At 59.5% G+C, this 13,338-nt stretch overlaps 1 protein-coding gene across 5 annotated transcripts in view; it reads left to right on the forward strand.

Moving 5' to 3' along the window:
- The first annotated feature begins 612 nt into the window (after positions 1–612).
- ZBTB16 (zinc finger and BTB domain containing 16) overlaps positions 613–13,338 on the forward strand; it is a 54,533-nt gene continuing 41,807 nt past the window's right edge. The window contains exons 1-2 of one of the 5 annotated variants that reach the window (XM_036397466.2): positions 613–698; positions 1,430–2,771. In XM_036397466.2, the coding sequence (XP_036253359.1) occupies positions 1,504–2,771 (1,268 nt within the window). In that variant the 5' untranslated portion in view covers positions 613–698; positions 1,430–1,503. Of the gene's footprint in view, positions 699–861; positions 938–1,164; positions 2,772–13,338 lie in introns of those variants that run through there. The other 4 variants (XM_036397467.2, XM_036397464.2, XM_036397465.1 and 1 more) reach the window with 4 other exon arrangements.

The following is a 13,338-nucleotide window of genomic DNA, read 5'->3' on the forward strand; positions in this document are numbered from 1 at the left end:
CCGGCCCCGAGGATTTCAGCGGTCTCTGGGTGCGCTGAGCGTGGGCACTGCCAAGGAGCTGAGGCACGTCCTCGGTCGAGGATGCTCAGGGCACGCAGCGCTCCCTCGGTGCGTGGCCCGTTGTTCGTGCCGCTGCCTGGCGCTGCTGTCGGTGTCACGGTGTGGCTGGCGGCTCCCCGTGTATTTCGCTCCCTTCCCGAAGGCGGCCCTTGCGGCAGAGCCCCTGGCCCGTCCTGGGGCGCGGGCACCCGCCACATCCCTGCATACAAGCGGTGCCGTCACGGGGTCAGTATTTTATCGCGGGGTGGGGGGGGAGGTGGGGGGGAAAGAAAAAACAGCTTCGTCGGGGCGACAACGTGCTGGGTGTCACATCATGTCACAGCTCCCCGTCGGAATCCGCCACCGGACCCCAAAGTGGGCTCTGAGCTTGGTTTTTACCGTCTCCACCCCCGGGGCCGGGGGTCCGCCCAGGCGCGGCGCGGGGGGCGGCTTTGTCTGGCGCGGGCGCGGCGGTGGCGCAGCCCGTCGGGGCGGTGGGCGCAGCCCGTCGGGGCGCGCAGCCCCGCTCGCCGCGGGGCCCGGTGCCGTTCCCCGGTGCCGCCGGGCTTCCGGGTGCCGGGCTCCCCGCCGCCGCCTCCGGCTCCTCCATGTTTGTTGTCGGCAGCGCTGTCCAGCCGCCGCCGCTCGCTCCCCGCAAGGTGCGGGGCTGCGCGGGGCGGGGCGGGCCCGGGCGGGGGCGCCCGCACTCAGCTCGGCGCGGGCGGGGGGCGCGGGCGGAGGGCGGGGGGCGGTGGGTGGCGGTGGGTGGGGGCGGCCTGACGCGGGCGCGGGGCGGCCCGTGGGCCGGCGCCGCCGTGATTTGCTGCGCGGCGCGGCGAGCGGCGGCGGCGGCGATGAGAGCGGGCAGTGCGAACTGCCGGAGCAGCCGCCGGCCGCCGTGAGTGCGGGCGAGGGGGGGCGGCACCGGGACCCCCCGCGCCCCCCGCCCCGGGACCGCCGTGGGGCTGCGGCTCCGCCGCTTCGCCGCGCACCTGATGGGGCCGCGCTGCCGGCGGGACGGGGCGGCCGGAGCCGGAGCCGGGCGGCGGCGGGGGATGCGCACCTTCCTCTCCCTTCCCTCCCTTGCCTTCCCCGGCCGGCGGTAGCGGGAACGCGGCTCCGGCAGCTGCGGATCCGCCGAGCAGCGCGGAAACTTTTGGGCGAGTCGCTGCCGGGCTGCGGGCTAACTTCCCTCTCCCTCCCCGCTCCCTTCTCCCCACTCCCTTCTACTCCCTGCTCCCTTCTCCTCTCCTTTCTCCCCCCGGCTTTCCTCTCGCCCCCTCCTTTTTTCTCTTTTTTCCCTTTTTCTCTCTCTTTCGTCTCTTCCCTCCCCGCTCCCCCTTTCCCGCTCCACTCTGCTCCTCTCCCCCTCCGCCTTTTGTTTTCGCAGATAGTCGGCACACAAAGCTGGTCCCAGATTTGAGCGACGGCGAGACACCCTGATGTGTGAGCCTGGGGCGCGCCATGGATCTGACTAAGATGGGGCTGATCCAGCTGCAGAACCCCTGCCACCCCACCGGGCTGCTGCACAAAGCCAACCAGATGCGCCTGGCGGGGACGCTGTGCGACGTGGTCATCATGGTGGACAGCCAGGAGTTCCACGCGCACCGGACCGTGCTGGCCTGCACCAGCAAGATGTTCGAGATCCTCTTCCACCGCAACAGCCAGCACTACACCCTGGACTTCCTCTCGCCAAAGACGTTCCAGCAGATCCTGGAGTACGCGTACACTGCCACCCTACAAGCCAAGGTTGAGGACCTGGATGACCTGCTGTATGCTGCCGAGATCCTGGAAATTGAGTACCTGGAGGAGCAGTGCCTGAAGATCCTGGAGACTATACAGGCCTCCGAGGACAATGACACCGAGGTCGCCATGGCTGATGGAGGTGCCGCCGCCACCACTGAGGAGGAGGAGGAGAAGAAGTCGAGGTACATCAAGGGCCTCTTTATCTCCAAGCCCACTGGTGAGGAGGGTGGCTATGCTGGCATGGCCAGCCATAGTCTGCTGGCAGCCACAGTGGAGCAGAGCCCCTCTGCCTCCGCATCCTACTGCTCCCTCTCTTCCATGAGCCCCACCAAGGCAGCGGTGGACAGCTTGATGACCATCGGGCAGTCACTGCTGCAGAGCGCCCTGCCACCCAGTGCCCCCGAGGACTCACGCTCTGCCACCACCCGCCGCCCCTCTGGCCTCGCCGAAGTCAAAACTGAAGCAATGCAGGTGGATGAGGCCTCCAGCCATGACAGCTCCCGGACAGCCGAGCCCGGTGCCTCCAGTGGGGAGAAGCCTGACGAGAAGGGCAAGGAAGGACCTGGCACCCCGACCCGCAGCAGTGTCATCACCAGTGCCCGTGAACTGCACTACACCCGTGAGGAGGGTGCCGAGCCACCCCCTGAGCCTGGCCAGGGGCTGCCGCTGGGGCCGGAGCTATGCGCCGCTGCCCCAGGAGAGAAGCCCTTGGGCATCTACTCGCTGCTGCCGAACCACAAGACTGAGCCGGTGCTCGGCGTGCCGCCCACTGCGGCGTCCGCCCTGCACGTGCAGCCGGCCCTGGCTGTCTCCATGGACTTCAGCGCCTATGGTGGGCTGCTGCCCCAGGGCTTCATCCAGCGGGAGCTGTTCAGCAAGCTGGGGGAGCTGGCAGCCGGCATGAAGACAGAGAGCAGAGCCCTGGGTGAGCAGTGCAGCGTGTGTGGGGCAGAGCTGCCGGACAACGAGACCCTCGAGCAGCACAGGTGAGTGCGAGGCCGTGCCGTGGCATGCTGCACCGGGCAGCCGGGATCTCACCAGAGGGTTTCAGTTTCTGGCTGAGTGTCAAACGTGCTGGTGCAAAGTTTCCATCACGTACCCCAAAACCAGTTTGTGGAGTAGCATTCTCAGAGGGATGGCTGTTGCAGCTCCCCCAGGTCTGGTTACCATGCCAGAAGGTTCCTTCCAGTGAGTGCTGGCTGAGGACAGCCCGGATGAGCTGGGGCCGTCGGTGTTTCCTGCGAGCATAACCACCACCAGTTTCCCTGGCTGGCATTAACCAAGCAGCTCACAGTTGCTACCCTTTGAGTTTAGGGATCTGCGTGTGGGGAGATGCAGTGGGGACAGGCAGCACTCGCCCACTCTGCTTGAAAGCTGGTCCCCCCTGTGCCAGTGCCAGGGCACGCCAGCACGGGCAGTGGTGGCAACATGTGGTGACTTGCCAGCCTGGGGGGGTTTGTGCCGCTCAGCTTTCCGGTTTATGAAACACACTTCGCAGAAAGTGGCGCGGGGGTCAGGCTGGGTAACGCCGGGGCGAGCGCAGAGGGCTCGGGCTGCCGCAGAGCCGCGGGTCTGTCCCTGCGGGGAAGGTGAAGGGCTGAGCCTCCAGTGGCTGCAGATGCGGCTGCGGGGCTCCCCTGCCCGGGGTGGGGGTCCGTGCTCACTCCCAGCCCCGCACCCGGGGCTCGCTGCGGGCTGGGAGCGGGGTGGTGGCTCCTGACACGTGAGCTCAGTGCTCCGCTGTTTATTGCCTCCTGCTCGTGGTTCAGGGACCAGGGCTTGTTCCCTCATTTGGCTGGGGAAGGGAGCCACGTTAATTACCACACCAAAATCGGCGTCGCCAGTCAAATCCCATGGCTCTGAACGTGCAGCTCTGACCCCCGCTGTGGCTGCAGCCCCGCGACAGGGCAGCAGCGTCCCGCCTAGGGAAGACATCACCGGCATGCTGCCGTAGCATCTCCCTGCCTCCCCTGGCTGCGCACCCTGTCAGATTCTTAATGAATCAACAGGTTAATTAGTCCTGAGGGCTCCGGGGCCGGTGTCCGTGCCGGCACTGCCTCCGGCGGGGCAGTCGGTGCTGCTCGCCGCCCGCCAGCGGGGCGGGATAGCGGCTGCCGGAGCGGCGGCTCCCGGTGCGCTCCGCCCGGAACGCTCCGGGTGCGGGAGCCGAGCTGCCGGGCCGGGATCCTCCGCCCTGCGCGGCCCCGCCAGTGCTGGCAGCATCGCCCCTCGCTCTGCCGCAGGGACCCCTCGAGGCTGCTCGGCTCCGTGCGGGGGCACAGCCGCTCTCGGCTTTGTTCCCGCTCTGGCAAGCGGGAGAGCCGGGCTGGCGTTGGTTACGTCCCCGAAGCCGCCTCGGCCGTGCGGTGATGCAGACCGAACGTCACCGGGAGAGCTGCAGTGAGGGCTCAGGGAGAATTTTAACGTGCCTTTCCGCCACGGTCTCAAGGTTCTCCCTTTCCCCCTCCAAGCCCAGAGCAGCAATTGCTGTGGCCGCAGTGGGGGGCGATGCTGGGACTGTCCGGGGGCTCCTGTGGCCAGCCGTGAATCTGTCCAGAGGGAGGGAGAGCTGCGCGGTCAGATCCTTCCCGCGGGGTCGAGAGACGAGGGAGCCTGGCCCGGCTGTCCAGCACGGCAGCCCCTATTTCACAGCGCCTGCCCGGGCTCAGCCTGCTTTGACAGCCGCGGCTGCAGCCGTAGCTTATTTCTCACTTATTCATGATCTTAACGTGAGGGCTGGGCACACGCCATGCTTCGCGGGGCTCGGGGTCTGCCTGGAGCATGCAGCTCGGCACTGGCCCCTGCCAGTGGAGCCTTAAAGGCAGTTGAAGCCAGCACCAAACTCTGTTTGTCTGTTCCTGCTTTCTGACCGATTACCTGGCGCTGGCAAACTTTGCAGGGTTAGCCAAATCCTTTGAGCCGTGTTTAAACTGATCTGTAAGACCGTCCGTGTTGAAAGGCATTGGGTAACAGTCCAATGAACTCACTCCCCGGCCCCCAAAGTCTAAATCCCAAGCGGTTTGTGTGTAGACAGGGTCTCATGTGGCTTTTTTATAGTGTTTGCTTTCTAATACGTTGTGAGAATTACCATTTGGGGAGGATTTGTGGGATCCTATTGTATTCATGGAGCTGTTAAACAGCATCTGCGCTGGGCTGGGATCTGCAGCTCTGCCGGAGCAGCTCTGGTGGCAGCTGCACTGTGCTGGCTGCGGGCTCCTCTTCTCTCCACTGCCGGGTGGTGAGGGGCCGGGGGGTCTGCGCTGGGGCCTGGGCAGCACCTCCCCAGCGCTGGAGGGGGCAGGATGTGCCGGGGGCAGCACGCTGTCACTCGCTGACTCTCGCTGACCTCCTTCTGCCGTGCTCTCGCTGCTGTGGTTTTGCTTTCCGACCCCGATGCGAGGCGGAGGTGCCCGATCAGAGCCGTTCCCAGCTGCGCTGAGCTGGGGGCCAGGGCCAGGGGGCAGGGGCAGGGGTACCTCACTGTTCCACGGGGCGTGTGGCTGGCAGTGCCACAGCTTCCACGTGCCAAGCCCCAGCAGGTGACAGAGCCCGAAGCCACCCAGCACCAGTGCCACTCATTCTGCATGCCGAGCCTGTTTGCAGAGCACAGGCAGCCCATGCATATGGCAGGGCTGTTTGTTTACACACACACATGCCTATAGAAGTGTAAACATATATGTTTATAGTCTTGGAGCCTTCTGAGTGTTGTTCCTGTCTTCATTAGTATGGGAAGCACGTGCAGGAAAAAGGAGAGCAGAGGGTTGGGTTGGCCTGGCCTCAGCGAGCACAGGGGGCCACTGGCTCTGGGTGACAGACAGTGCCCGAGGGACAGTCATCTGCCCTGGCCCAGTGTGGTAACACAAATCCTTGGCCTCGTGGCAGCATTGCCTGTGCCCTGTCATACCCAGGAGCACTGAGCTGTGACCTTTGGGGGGCCAACTGGCCACAAGCCTGGGCACTGCCTCTGATCAGGGTTTTCAGGTCCCTGAACCCACTGGCTGCTGCATGATCCATTTTCTTTCTCCCTTACCAGGCTTATGATTTTGACTAATTGAGTGTAGATTGAGTCGTCGAGTCTTTAATTTTTTTTATAAAAGATTTCCTTCTGGGTTCAGCAAAGTTCAAACTTAATCTAATGTTAGTATTGATCGTCACTTCTAATTGCAGACAAAAAAGCCATAGTTCAGTGGCCCTTTTGGGGGCTGCTTTGTGACGGAACACCTCCAAGCTGTAAGGTGAGAGCTGTGCCGAGCTGCCAGCTGAGCCTGGCATAATTTGTCACCGGGAAGGTAAACACCTTAAATCTTGAAAAAAACGAAACCGTGTCTTTTATAAAGTGATAGTGACTGGGAAGGCTGCCAGTGGGGATGTGATCCCATACCCTTCATTTATGGCACAGCCGAGGACCCCAAGCCAGTGGGGGACTCTGCCCAGGAGTTCCCTGCCACGGCGATGCGGCTGCGGGCAGCGCGTGCGTCCCTGCGAGATGGAGGTGCTGGGCTGGGGAGAAAAGGTGCTCTCCTGGTGGTGGTGGGTCAGTGCTCCTCCTGGGGTGATTTGGGTGGAGGGTGCTTGTCCTCACTGTCATATGGGGGGATGAACCTTGGGGAAAGCTTCCATTCCGGCTGTCAGGTCTGTTCTGCATTTTGAGGTTCCATGGCTGAGCTGTCAGCTAAAGATGTGTGTGCGCCAATGGCAGGTTTAAGGGCAAGGGTAAGGAGGCTCGCTGTACCCCAGTGGCTGCTGGCCAGCCACTGTACCCCAAACTCCGGATTTGTGCCCTCTTTTCCCATTGAAGGACAGAAAAGCAGTGTATCTGCCCGTCTGCTACCAGCAGCACCAGAGTTCAGGGCCAGGGATCGATGCTCCCACAGTCTAAAATGCTCCTGCTTGGGAAAACTGCGGCTTCCCATGGGGATCCAGCCTTTGGCTCTTCCTCTGGCAGCCTCACCTCCCCTCTCTCCACCTGGATTAGCTGAGCGTTGTACTGCTAATGCCATTAGGCACGTTGGCACTGCTCGGCATGTCACAGTGAGAAACAGATGCAGTGTACCATTAAAGCAATAAACGTGATAAATTGGATCCCAAGTGCTTTGTGAGATGTTATTAGTGTTAATTTCAGTAGCCGAATACAGTAGTTGTTTTTTATTTTATTTTAACCATTTGTCAATTTATGTTCCACTGCAATTTAACTTTTAAAAAAGGAAAAATTGAAGGCAAGCAGGGGAGGGAAGGAAAAGCCAGGGCAGCAGCCCCCCAAACTCTGCCCATGATTACTTCCAGAGTTGGAGGATGACCTGGCAGCTCTTGTTTCTTGCTGATGGGCCTTATTAGCGGCACCTGGCATCATAAGGGGCTAATGGAAACCAGCGCTGCCGCTGCCGGGCCGCGGCGCAGGGCAGCCGGGCGAGGAAGCTCTGATTAGCTTTATGGGCAGGGGGACGTGCCCCGCTCAGGAAATGAATGTTGCAGCTAAGGTCCACTGCGCTGACCCCGAGCGTGTAACCTGTGAGCGCTGGCCGAGACCCCGCGCAGGATGCTTGGGATTTCGGGGGCTCTCTGGTTCTTGTCATGGGCAGAGGGGGAATACAACGTGGTATGTTGCAGCCTTGAACTTTTGATTTATTCAGTGGGTGACTTAACCATTTCCATACTCAGCTCCGAGTGTGGAGGGAGAAAAGCCCCCTTTGGCTTCCACATAATTCCATCCATTCTTCTGCATCAGTTTAGTTATGCATGCACTGCATTTGAAAGGGAAACTCTGAGGTTCCCATCAGAAAACACCTATTTCTGTGTATTTTTTGTTTGTTTGTTTGTTTTTTTGTTTCCCCCTGCCCAGTGAAACTCTGGTTTCTCCTGGCCATGATGCCTGGTGCTTCTGACACCTTGCAGAGGGACATCCAGGGGTGTGATGGGGTCATTGCCTGCTCTCTGCCCCTTCCCCAGCACCACTCAGCTCCCAGGGACCAGGACCCCATTGGCTGCGGGGCTGGGACCCCAGTGCATGAAACCTTCCACACTGGGGGCACTTGGGTGGCTTTTCCCCAGAGCTGGCTGTTGCTGCAGAGCTCGATGAGGTTTGCAGAGCACCCCCAGTCCTCGTTATACCTCGTACAGTGCCGTTGGTTACAATGCCTTTGCAGCTGTTCAGAGGGCCCCTCAGAGAGCCTGAGCTGGTTCAGGGGTGACTCTGCCACCCTTTCTTCCTTTCTCTGTGGACCATGGGAGTGGTGCAGAGCAGCCTGGGCTCTTGGTGACGGAGCATTCCTGCAGCCTTCCCTGCTTCTGTGGGATGTTGGCTCTTTAGTTACACCAGTCTGTAAATCTGTTTTCCTTGGATAGAGTAAAATGATCTGCATTTTCCTTTTTGCCTGCAATTAGCAAGATTTTTCTTTTATTCCCCCCTGCCCCCCTTGACAGCTTCAAGAGAGGCTTTAAATGAGTAATTACTAAATATTTCCCGGCAGCCAAACACGGGGCCATGGCATCTCCTGTTGCAAAAGTGAAAAATATTTCTGTTTGCAGTTAATTTTAGTGGCAGGCAGATCATGTTAACTGGGTGTAATTGCTTCCAGATATGGCAGAGGGTTTTGTGTGTTGGGATGAAGGGTCTGGTAAGTGCTCACTTCCTGTGTAAATTAGCCTATTCCATTCATTCCTCCTCACCCGGCAGTCCTGGCTTGTGTCACTCTGCCGGTGAGGGGTTCTTCTCCCCAGCCTGGCTCAGCACTTTATGGTGGGATCAGTCCTTTGCAGGGCATCGCTCCCTCCTTTGCTGGAAGGGATCTGCATCCCACTCTGCAGCCAGTGAGTGACCTGGACAGAGCTTGGCGTGCACACTGGTCCTGGTAGAGTTTGGTGGTTGTGACAGGTACCAGCTGAAACAGGGAGGATGGCACAAAGGGAATTTCAGACAGGATATCATATTAGCAACAGGGAAAGGTTCTTGCATCGTTTGGAATAAATGCAGACATGGCAGGGGAGTCTGTGTGTGGCCAGACACCTTTTTCACATCGGCTGATGAGTTTGCAGTGCAGTCGTGACATCTACTTGTGTTCCCAGGCTCAAGTCCAGTTTCTCAGAGCTGCTGTGGGGTGTTGAGGAGCATCACCTCTGTGTCCGTTCTGGATAATCTTTATCCAGGCTGAGGCGTGCCTGAACCCCTTGGTTTCGGTGTGGAACGCGCTGGTTCGCGGTGCCAGCACTCTGGGAAACTTCTGCGCTGACAGCAGAGCAGCAGGTACCTTTGGAAGAGCACCAGGGCTGTTGGACCACGTCATTTGCAAGAGGTCGATTCCTCTTTTTGGCAAGAGGTCACTCTGCATCTGAAGGAGGGAGTGTTGCCCTAGAATCGGGGTTGCGGGAGCGAGCCTTTGTGGCCCAGGCTTACGCGCTGGCCAGGGGCCAGGGCCGCCCGGATCATTTTCGCTGTAGTGTTCTTAACTGATTTTAAGTAGATTATGGTTGGATACGCGCCCTGCTGTGCTGGTTCAGGTTTCCATCGGCCTTGGTTGTCTCATTGCTGTTTTATTGGCACGTTGTTTAGCAAACAAGCTGGCAACGTGCGATTGAGGAAAAGCCTCTCCACGTAGGCACATAGCGCAGAGCCCGGCTAGAGCCGGCCGGCTGCCATAAATCAGCGTTAAACACCGTGCTTTGTTCGGGTGTCGGCGCGGAGATGGGCTCTTATCGGCGTGTATCAGCCGCGCTGATAACCCCGCTCGCTCGCTCAGCGGAGCGCTCTGCGCGCCCGCACGGCGCTGCTGGGCTGCGCAGCCCAAGGCGCACCCCTGCTGCAGAACATGCACCTCCATGCAGCTGCAGCTTGGGCCGGGGCAAGGGGCTTGCTGTCACCTTGGTGACCTACAGAGAAGGGAAACTGAGCATAAAAACAAAGAGAAACTCAAGAAACCCCCAGCCCCAAGCAGCAGGCCATGTCCATCGCCAGACCTGGGACGTGTTTTAGTGGTGGGTTTGGCAGTGCCGGGGAACTGTTGGTCTCAGTGCTGTCAGAGGTCTTTCCCAACCTTTGTGATTCCTGAACACCGGCCCTGCCAGAGTTCAAGGAGCATTTGGACAATGCTCTCAGGCACATGGTGGGATTTTTGGGGCTGTCCTGTGCAGTGCCAGTAGCTGGATGTTGATGATCCTTTTGAGTTCAGGATATTCTGTGATTCTATGATTTCCACACCAGGTACTGCACCAGTTACAACCCACATGTGGTTTTCCACTCCATCATAACTACTGAATGTGCTTTTATGCTTTTGCCACTGAGTCTGGGGATGGTGCTGGACTCCACATGCTTTGCCCTTGGTCACCTTCCCTCATTCTCATCTCCATGGAGTATTTATAGTAAATCATATTAGAAAGGAGTGCTAAGGAGGAAGCATGATTCATCCTGCTTGAAACCACCACTGACATAAATAAAGGCAAAGCACTTACTACGTGTTTTTTATTATGGTATTTAGGGACAGGTTGTACTAATTTTGGCGTGGATAGAGTAAATCGGAAGGCTATGACTCCAAGAAATCCAGTTTCACCACAGCACAGGCTTTGTTTTTAAAAAACTCAACCAAAATCCAGCCAGCCTTCTTGAAAGTGCATGTGCATGGCAGCACAAGGCTTTTGGGGCAGCTCGTTGCCTTCCAGATTTCACTGGAAGTGTCTTTGGCTGTTCCATTGGTTTCTCAGGGCTTTGCTGTCGTGCAGGAACAGCACGACTGTGAGCTCAGGAATCACCTTTACCTGTGAGGGTGATAAGGCTCTGGCACAGGTTCCCAGAGAAGCTGTGGCTGCCCCATCCCTGGAAGTGTCCGAGGCCAGGCTGGGTGGGACTTGGAGCAACCTGGGATAGTGGAAGGTGTCCCTACCCAGGGCAGAGGGTTGAAATGGGCTGAGCTTTAAGGTCCCTCCCAATTTAAGCCATTCTGTTGTCGCAGGTCTGGAATAGGATGTGCAAACTGTAGCAGAAAAGGCTCCCTGTTGAGGGGACGCACAGAGAGGATGTGCAGGGGGGTGCTGGGTGCAGAGAGACTCTGCCAATGGCTCTCAGGCTGTGTGAGTTGGGCTGCCAGCGCGCGGCACAGGCAGCGTGGCGACGGATCTTATCAGGGCCGGGCACGGGCTGCGGTCACGGCCGGCTGCACGGCGCACGTGAGCGGCCTGTGCGTGGGAGAGATAAGGGAGAGCGTTGTGTGCCTGCTGGCCCTGCACCCGCGGCACGGCTGCACCGAGCCCCTGGCAGTGCCTCACTGACCCTGCACCCACGGCACGGCTGCACCGAGCCCCTGGCACCCACAGCACCCACGGCACTGAGCCCCTGGCAGTGCCTGCCTGGCCCTGCACCCACGGCACGGCTGCACCGAGCCCCTGGCAGCGCCCACTGCTCGGCCCCACTGCGGTGCCACTGGCCCCACGGCACCGGGGAGGGTCCCGGGTGGTCGGGGCACGGCACAGAGCCGCCAACCCACACACCAGGGCCCCTTTCTGCGAAACAGCCCCGTGCTCAGAACCGAAACCCTCTGCACCTCCCGCCCACCTCCCCCCCTCCAGGGTGTTCTGCTGTTTGTACCAGGAACGAGGTGATTTCCTCTTTTCTTTCTTCCTTCCCCCTGTTCGTAGAAAAGACCCCAAGTGCTGAGCACAGGGCAGGGCACTCCTGCGGGTAAGAGCGGTGACCAGAGGCGCTTGTCACACGTGAAGCCTCTTTGGGCAGCTCTGCCCACACTGCCCTTGCCTTCTCTTGCATGAGTTGAATTGGTGGGAGCCAGCATGTGCAATGAAACTGGCAGAAAACCTGCTTCCCTGTAGCAGGAATCATCTTAAGAACATTTTAACTTGGATGAAAACTTCCCAGTGGAAGAAAAGTGAAAAGCAATTGGTTTTGCTTCCCAGGTTCCTGTCTTCTCCTTGGATGAGGGATGGGGAAGTGCTATCCTGACTTTGTCATGCCTCCCCCATCCTTTCAGTTCATCATCACCCTAGCTGAAGGGCAGCATTTGGTTGGGGTTTTTTGGGGGAATTTGGGATTTGCATTTCTGGGGCTGTGGGGAAGATTGCATGTAGGGCAGGGCTGCAGGAAATGTGTGTTGTGGTGGGAACTGGGCCACTGGCAGCTCCCAGCCTGCAGGGTGCTGAGTCAGCAGACCTGAGAGTGGGGCAGCACCGGGGCTGCCAGGGGATGCCCCCAGACCTGCCTGTGGGATTCCCCCAGCCCAACCCTGCCCACGGATCTGGGGAGGGACACTGGCATCTCAGGATGCAGAGGCAAGCGCCTGTATTGATTTCTGGCTTCTCTGACCCTTTAGCTGGAGGCAGCTCTTCCCTCAGCGTTGAACCAAATGTAACTTAGAGCAGTGCAGAAATGTTTATCATCCTTCCCTTGCAGCAGTGAGCAGTGCCCAATGCATTATTTAGCAGGGTGGGCTCTGTGGCAGGCTGCCCTGGAGCAGGGGCCATGAGCAGCCAGCACATGGGTGCTGGGGCCCCTCGTGGGTTGTGTGCTAAGGGTGCAGGCATTGCTGGGAGGAGACCTTACAGTGGACCTTGCACTGGGAGAGAGACCAGTCCAGCTCTGCCTGGCCAGAAGATGGGAAGGGGATGGCAGAAGAGGGAACCATGGTGCTGGGGGCTGAGTGAGGGGTCACAGAGATGGGCATTTCCTGAGGATGACACTCAGGATGCTTTTCACCTTCTCCCATGGTGCCGTTGCCGCATGGTGGGGCACCAAAGGCTGGGCCAGTGGCACCCGCTGGCAGCTGTGCCACATCCTCCTCGGGCTGGCGGTGGAGAACAGCTCGCTCCCTCGTTAGCACCTTTGTTGCCAAGTGAACGAAGCGGCCGTGCACGAGAGCTTCCTGCCAGCAGTCCGTGTGTCGGGGAAGGGCCCTTCCATCGACACCGTCACTGCATGCGGTGCTGCGGCGTGCAGCCACGGAGGGCGAGGTGCCAGAGCCACGCCGGCCGTGGTGCTCCTGCTCTGGGGGAGCAGAATGTGCTCTGGGGACCCAGGAGCCATGGCTCTGCTGCTCCACATGCCCCAGGCAGCCCAGCACTGCCTCAGCAAAGCGCTGATTTACCGTGTGCCCGTGCCGGTCATCCTCCAGGTGCCACCGCTGTCACCTGTTGCACCGAGGGCTGCTGCTGAGGCAGCCCTTCTGCTCCGGTCTGCGGCGAGTGTATTTTCAATTACCTCTGGTCACCTCTCTCGTGGTGTCTGCCCTGGCTGTCTGGGTCAGACATGAGTTAGCTGCAAGTGTCACCGTGTTAAAGGGAATAACCGCGTCGCCTTCGAAGGGATGGTAACGATGGATGTTAATGCCTGTGGAACGGCAGCCTGTGGCAGCACTCATTAAACAAGACTCCATTTGGATTGCCAGATCCCTCTGATTCTTCCTGCATTATCTTCTGCCTCAATCCTGGCTCTGCATCCCGGCATTGGGGTTTTATTATTTTATAGGAGCTGTAATGTTCAGGCTGCGCCACGTGGCAGTGGTCAATGCTCTCTCCCCACCATCCTCCTCCTCCTCCTCAGGGTGCTCTTCAGCAGTGAAG

The sequence above is a fragment of the Molothrus ater genome, chromosome 22 (assembly GCF_012460135.2).
Source record: "Molothrus ater isolate BHLD 08-10-18 breed brown headed cowbird chromosome 22, BPBGC_Mater_1.1, whole genome shotgun sequence".
Lineage (NCBI taxonomy): Eukaryota > Metazoa > Chordata > Aves > Passeriformes > Icteridae > Molothrus > Molothrus ater.